This window comes from Vitis riparia, chromosome 8, assembly GCF_004353265.1.
Source record: "Vitis riparia cultivar Riparia Gloire de Montpellier isolate 1030 chromosome 8, EGFV_Vit.rip_1.0, whole genome shotgun sequence".
Lineage (NCBI taxonomy): Eukaryota > Viridiplantae > Streptophyta > Magnoliopsida > Vitales > Vitaceae > Vitis > Vitis riparia.
In genome coordinates this window covers 5,323,784-5,331,390 of record NC_048438.1, presented here as the reverse complement: position 1 = coordinate 5,331,390, position 7,607 = coordinate 5,323,784, and the positions used below count along the sequence as shown (strand labels likewise).

Here is a 7,607-nt window from a genome sequence, read left to right as displayed (position 1 = left end):
ATCTCAATGAATTTAGATCAATGAGGGACCGCATGCATCCACCTTGTATGAGTGCACCATCATGTATAGTGCCCCCTATAGAGCAGCTAGTGATCAGACCGTATATTGTTCCACTTCTACCAACTTTCCATGGGATGGAAAGTGAGAATCCCTACGCACATATCAAGGAATTTGAAGATGTTTGTAATACATTCCAAGAGGGGGGAGCTTTAATTGACTTGATGAGGCTTAAGTTATTTCCTTTTACTTTAAAGGATAAGGCCAAAATTTGGCTTAATTCTTTAAGCCCAAGGAGTATCCGCACTTGGACTGACTTACAAGCTGAATTCCTCAAGAAATTTTTTCCCACTCATAGAACAAATGGCTTGAAAAGGCAAATTTCAAACTTCTCAGCTAAAGAGAATGAGAAATTCTATGAGTGTTGGGAAAGATATATGGAAGCTATAAATGCTTGCCCTCACCATGGTTTTGATACTTGGCTATTGGTGAGCTATTTTTATGATGGGATGTCTTCCTTAATGAAGCAACTCCTCGAGACAATGTGTGGAGGAGATTTCATGAGCAAAAATCCGGAGGAAGCTATGGATTTCTTGAGTTATGTAGCTGAAGTTTCAAGGGGATGGGATGAACCAAACAAAGGAGAAGTGGGAAAGATGAAGTCTCAACCGAGTGCTTTCAATGCTAAGGCTGGGATGTATACCTTGAAAGAAGATGATGATATGAAAGCAAAGTTTGCAGCTATGACAAGAAGATTGGAGGAGCTGGAACTGAAAAAGATGCACGAAGTACAAGCTATTGCTGAAGCACCAGTGCAAGTGAAGCTTTGTCCTAATTGTCAATCATATAAACACTTGGTGGAGGAATGCCCTACAATTTCAGCTGAAAGGGAAATGTTTGGAGATCAAGCAAATGTTGTTGGACAATTCAAGCCCAATAACAATGCACTCTATGGAAATACTTACAACTCAAGTTGGAGGAATCATCCAAATTTCTCATGGAAGGCCAGAGCACCTCAGTACCAACAACCGAATCAACCATCTCAACAATTTTCAAGTCTTGAACAAGCAATAGTGAATCTCAGCAAGGTAGTGGGAGATTTTGTTGGAGACCAAAAAGCCATCAATGCTCAACTCACCAAAGAATTGACAGAGTAAAGAGTACTCTGAACAAAATGATGGATGGAATGCAAAATGATATATCCCAAAAGATAGATAATCTCCAATACTCAATCTCAAGGCTCACAAATTTGAACACGGTGCAAGAAAATGGAAGATTTCCTTTTCAACCCCACCAAAACCCCAAGGGTGTCCATGAAGTGAAAATCCATGAGGGAGAATCATCACAGATGAAAGATGTTAAAGCCTTGATCACTTCTAAGGAGTGGTAAAAAAATTGAAAAGCCAACACCCAAGCCACATGTTGAGGAAGAAGAAGAGACAAAGAAAGGGGAGGAAATGAAAGACAAAAAGAGAGAGATCGGTGAAAAGAAGGAGGACTATGATTCAACAATGAATGCAAATCCAGAGAAGGAACTTCTGAAGGAAGAAATGCTGAAGAAATCAATTTATCCACCTTTTCCTCAAGCATAGCATGGGAAAAAGGGGATTAGAAATGCATCTGAAATTCTTGAAGTATTGAGACAAGTGAAAGTCAATATCCCACTGCTGGATATGATTAAACAAGTTCCAACATATGCAAAATTCCTAAAGGACTTATGTACTATCAAAAGAGGGTTGACTGTAAATAAGAAAGCCTTCTTGACTGAGCAAGTAAGTGCAATCTTACAATGTAAGTCTCCTTTGAAGTACAAAGATCCGGGAAGTCCTACCATTTCAGTCATGATTGGAGGCAAGGTAGTGGAGAAAGCTTTGTTAGACTTGGGAGCAAGTGTGAATTTGCTTCCATACTCTGTCTACAAGCAATTGGGACTTGGTGAGTTGAAGCCAACAACCACTACAAGGAAAATGTCAAAAGATGACGCTTTTTAAGTGTCAAGATAGATATAAGATGACGCTTTTTAAAAGCGTCATATATTAGACTATCATCTTTTTAAATCGCATACGTTGACACTTTTTAGAAGCGTCATCTTCTTTGCACGTCAACCATGACACTCATAGTAAGTGTCATTATTTGAAACATTGACGCTTTATAAGTGTCATCATATGTTAATAATTTCATTCATGTCAATATTGACACTCAATGAAGCGTCATTGTATAGGTAGAAGCAACATTGACACTCAATATAAGTGTCATCTCATAACTTTTTATTTGTAGGAGCAACGTTGACACTTAATAAAGTGTCATTGTATAAGTAGAAGCAACATTGACACTCAATATAAGTGTCATCTTGTAGCTTTTTTATTTGTAGGAGCAACATTGACACTCATAATAAGTGTCATCGTATAGCATTTTATACCTTGACACTAAAAAAAATGCCATGTTTTTTTAACATCAACCTTGACGCTTTTGAGAAGTGTCATCTTCTGTTTATTCAAGTAAAGGATGACGCTTTAAAAAAGCGTCATCTTATCTCATATAAAATTTTAATAGCCCAGAAATTAAAATGTCCTAATTATGCTCTGTTTTATAATTTTCTATCAACAATTAAATTAATAATGAAAACTTAATTTAAGAATCTCCATTGACGAAAAGTATCAAATATGGTCTTCCTTTTTCACTATTACAATTTATCCATAAACATCATACATAATCAACAACTAAAACCAACAATTTTACAACTTCTTCTTCAACTTTGAATTGTTCATAACCTTCACTACATCTAGTTTTACATCATTTTTCTTCCAAGTGCAAAAGGATGGTTGTAACTCACTTTCTAGATGCTCAATCTGCAAAATAATTGAGGGTTACATATTTATTAGTATTAACAAATAGTTAAGAAGCAACTTTGTAAATGAAATGTGTATATGCCAATTTTTAAATTTCCAAAATATCTTTCTTCCATTGCAATAAATTTCAAAATATCAAACGAACTCAACAAACTCCAATAATTTTATTACACCAAATTTCTAAATATTTTAGAACTCTTATTCTATATATTTTTTTTAAAACAGAAAAAAAAAAAAAAGTTTTTATCTCATTGACTATTTTGGTATGATTTTTATCTTATTTATGAAACTTCAACCATTAACATCTTCTCATTCTTCTTATAGGTTGTACAAGACATTAGATGTTTTGCATGAGAAGGAACTAAGGAATGAAAAAAAAAAACAAAAAAAAAAAACTAGAAGTCCGAAAAATTATAAAATTGTAAATTAGCATATTTATGTAAAATTATAAAATTGTGTTAAAATATCTATGTTCTTCTTATTGTATTAGTATATCAACATTTAATAATATGAGGATATCTATTATCTAAATATGGAACTTGCATGAAATGATCTCTAAACATGGAATTGATTCATAAAACTTACAATAACCACAACATGTTACCTCAAAATTCTTTTGATGATATATTTTGAATTGTTTGTGGGTGTCCTTCATCAAGAGCAGTAGTGACGTTGTTAATAGAATGACCTATGCCTTTTTGTACAACCTGAAGAATATATAATAAACAATTTAACAACCAATTAGTAAGAGGTGCTATTTCCTTCTTCCATAGGCTTATTTGTAAGAAGTCTTAAACTAACTTCGTATTTTTTATGTAAAAGAAAATGGAAGTACAAGATATTATAGACTTTAAGCCCATTAGTACAGTAGGAGACCTTTATAAATTTAGATTAAAGAAGTTTATAAAGCTAGTAATCTTAAAGACCAAAAATGCTTTTGTAGAGAATAGACAAATTCCTAATTCATGCACATGTAATGAAACTAAAGGCTCTACGAAAATGAGCTTGGACATGCAGGAATTTTTGTAGCTATGCTATTGTAGGATTTCTCCAAATCTAACTGATAATAATTTGTAGAGGAAATATACAAAAGTTGTTACACCTACCATGTCTACTTGGCTTCACCTCTCAATATGCCAACTATACATCAATCATAATAGAGCAACCCCCAAAATGATCCATATTGAAAACACTGCCAACTAGGAGTACAAAGATATACATTAAAAATTATCATTGTGAATAAATCCATTATAAAATTAACATTAACAAAATATTGACTACATCTTTAAAAGAATATGAAGTTGTATTAGACTATAAGTTATAAGAGGTACCTTCAAACATGAGTAATGATTAACTGAGTCACTAACATAACCCAATCTGATCGAACTTCATTAATTTCCATTTCACTATATGATTTCTTCCTGCAAAACTGAATTGGAGTGACATATACAATTCACTAAGTTCAATTGACCAAAAAAAAAAAAAAATGCTATAGTAAAATGACCAACCATATGAATTGAATTGAGTGCAAACCTTTGATGTTAGTTGGTTTGGATTAGCAATGATTTCCTTCATATATCTCATCACATAATACCCACATTCCACACTACCTGGTTGTCTTGGGCACTATGGGAAAAGTATCAACAATTGCAATAAACACTAGAATGATGTTCTTACTTCTTTAGCATCTTATTGATGATCATATTAACAACCATCCATTTTCTAATTTTGTCATAAATTAAGTGGTGAAGCAATATATTTTAATCTAAACAAATAAGTACTTACAACCACTTTCACCCAAGTTGGCTCCCTCTTTGATGTTTTCTGTTTTTCCGGTGGGTTGATTCTCATTGCCCTACAAAAAGAATTAAAAAGATGTTATTTAGACACTATCAATTGTATTAAAATAGGAGAAAATATATACTTACATGTTAACTATGTCCTTAAGATCATCACATGGTTGACAGGCCATTGGATCAAGGTAATATGCAATCATTTTCTTCATCTCCAATGCCACTAACACCCAATGGAAACTAAAGAAAAGAAATGAAAATTGTAATATAGCATCCACAAATTCAAACATCACAAACTAACTTACAAACACCATATTGATATTTAGGATAAAAGGTTACTCTGGGTTGTATGGAATAAGCATATATTCAACATGCTTTGTATTCTTTAGTCGATCTGCAATAACCCTTTACCTGCTTTCCTTGCTTCTGTCTCCCATTCCAGCTTTTGAGACCAATGCCGGATTGACAAAAACATATCGTTCGGCCTGCTTTGCATCAATCAACTTTCTATGCAAATGCCTGATTATAACCCACATGACAAGTTATCAACAATCATTATAGGTCATTAGAAAATAACCTTCTATCTCATAATCTTGTGAAAAGTCATTCAAAAATTATAAAATCCCCTACCAGATGTAGTATAAAATACAATTGGATGACACTTCTTTTAATGATATTATCATTTCCATATCTTCTTTCATCATGAAGGTCTTGCAACTCTCACCAAAAACATCATCTGGGAAGTTTATAGGGTGTGCTCTTGATGTACTCAGCATGAGGCCAACCAATGTCTCAAAATTTTTCATATCTTGTGGTTTTTCACCCTTGGATTTGACTTCAACTTCATTTACTTTTTGTTTCTTTGCTTTCTTAGATGCCTGTACAATTAAGAACCATGGTACAAATCAAATTAACTAGTTTATATATATATATATATATATAAAGTCACTATAAAGTTTCGTAATTAAATTTACTTACTAAGATGGGAGTACGGATGATGACCAAATCAGTTGGCCACAAAACTTGGTAACCAATTGTAGCCCCAACAGTAGTAGTTTGTCCAGGAATGGGAATGGGAAGGGGTGCACTTGAATCATAAGGAGCATCAACAACTACTAAATAGTTGGGACCACATTCAAGTATAATTGTTCCACCTACCACTATATTTTCCTTGGTGCCTATGGCCAACTCACATTTTCTAACCTACAAAACTCAATTCACAATAATCACTTCAATATTAGTGGGTTTATACAAAACTAACATAAATGCATTATCATCATCAATCACCTTATAGCTCCTATTACAATGATAAATGCAATTTCATTTACATTCAATTGCAACAAACTTGCATGATAACATTTCAGTCCATTGCATATAACTCAACCCATAATTTAGACATATCCTATTATATGTTGCCACATCAAAGAAGACCATATATGTTGCCACCAACATTTGAAGTCAATTCAAACAACAAATTAAATTAAATTATTTCTCGTATTAGAGGAAACTTTGTCATCAAATTAGCTTAACTGAATAAATACCTTCTTCTGTGGTTCTATTGCTTCTGGTGGGGTCACATCTTCAACTTTACGGATTGGCTTATCCACTGCTTCTGGTAGGAGAAGTTGTTTTTGCTTCATGTTTGAACTGCTAACATCAGATTGGGGAGTAACAGCTCCTACTTGAGACAGTTTTGCTAGCACTTCTGCCTGAAATATTCTTTGTTCTTCTTTAGATGCTGCTATGAAATCCCTGACAGCACGATCTGCAGCACTATTGAAATATTGGCGAGGTGTGTAGTGCTTCCCTTTGGCCCTAACTCGACCACTATACTCAGGAGTACCCAATGCTTCCACAAGTATATCATTACTTCCACTAACACTTCTACCATTCTCTTGAGACTCTTTCAATAGCTTGTCCTTAAAAAATATTAATTATAAAGTTAAATTGCAAATTTGTTATTGTAAATAACTTATTATAAATATATGTAATTAAAATTGAAAAATATTCACTTACTATTTTCTCAATTACTGGTATGGCCACTTCATCAAAGGTGCCGTCCTTTTTTTCCCTTGCTTTCTTCCACAATATGCTTCGATCAATAGTTTCAATTGATCCACTTGCAACCATCTTTCAAAATAGGACAATGTATAATATAATTATCATATAACCCTATTATGTATTATGCATAAAATAAATAAAAAGCAATTAATAGGCTTACACTTACCATCTCTTCCTCAAGACGGCATATCCTTTCCTACTTAGATGGTGATTATAAATGTTTCTCTTTCTTCTTTCTTTTTGAATTTCTTGATATTCCTATAAATTAAAATTTTATAATTAATGAATGTGAATAAGAGGTATGTAAAGAGTCTTAATTATACCTTAAATTGTCAGACAATCTATCTTTGACAATATTGTCCAATCTTCATCCTCAATAAAAGTATATTGAATTGGTGTCTTTTGAGGAGCTCCTGTTGGTCTTCGAAAGGAAGAATGTACTTCACTGTTAGCAAGTTCTTAAAGGACCGAAACATTTTCCCATTGTTAACATACAATTCCTCTTGCTTTTATGATTTAATGAAAAAGCAGTTTGCACATTAATACCAAACTTTAGTAATTTCAAGAGGTTAAGAATGATAGACATTTTGCATCAAAGTGATTTAAATAAGAAATGGTTACCTCAATGCTGTCCCATAACTTATCCTTCAACTGTTTAGGTACAACATGCTAAGTTTTATATCTTATTGGCACCATAGTGCGTGCTAACACGCCTAAGTAGCTTGTTAGATGAACTACTGATTCTCCTATGAAAATGCCATCAAGATTGTACTTAACCGGCAACTTAACCCCCTTGCTTCTGTTTTTTATAATCATATGCTTCCGTGTCATCCCTCTGTACTTCCTTTTTATGGGTTTTTCTCCTTCCTTTGTCTCCATTCTTGTAACAAAAAAAATAAAAAATGAT

The 7,607-nt window shown here is 33.3% G+C and overlaps 1 protein-coding gene and 2 long non-coding RNA genes across 3 annotated transcripts; all 3 read right to left on the bottom strand.

Annotated features, from left to right (window-relative positions):
• Positions 1–2,652: 2,652 nt before the first annotated feature.
• On the bottom strand, positions 2,653–4,268 carry LOC117920119. Its single transcript, XR_004652205.1, has 4 exons — positions 4,178–4,268; positions 3,953–4,045; positions 3,451–3,553; positions 2,653–2,846 (listed from the first exon to the last, which is right to left on the bottom strand). It is a non-coding gene; the product is annotated as an uncharacterized LOC117920119 (long non-coding RNA).
• LOC117920254 lies at positions 4,209–5,047 on the bottom strand. Its single transcript, XM_034837684.1, has 4 exons — positions 4,979–5,047; positions 4,775–4,879; positions 4,632–4,701; positions 4,209–4,472 (listed from the first exon to the last, which is right to left on the bottom strand). Exons 1-4 carry the CDS (start codon positions 4,999–5,001, stop codon positions 4,209–4,211), a joined length of 462 nt encoding a protein of 153 aa, XP_034693575.1. The 5' UTR covers positions 5,002–5,047.
• Positions 5,048–5,068: 21 nt separating this feature from the next.
• On the bottom strand, positions 5,069–5,698 carry LOC117920118. The gene is made up of 3 exons (XR_004652204.1): positions 5,618–5,698; positions 5,270–5,517; positions 5,069–5,158 (listed from the first exon to the last, which is right to left on the bottom strand). It is a non-coding gene; the product is annotated as an uncharacterized LOC117920118 (long non-coding RNA).
• Positions 5,699–7,607: the final 1,909 nt, after the last annotated feature.

Coding starts and splice junctions, on each gene's coding strand:
- LOC117920254 (XM_034837684.1), bottom strand. CDS start 5,001: ATGCTTATTCCATACAACCCAGA. Junction 4,702..4,774: donor CTTAAGGACATAGTTAACAT/GTAAGTATATAT, acceptor TTCTTTTTGTAG/GGCAATGAGAATCAACCCAC. Junction 4,473..4,631: donor CAACTTGGGTGAAAGTGGTT/GTAAGTACTTAT, acceptor CTTTTCCCATAG/TGCCCAAGACAACCAGGTAG.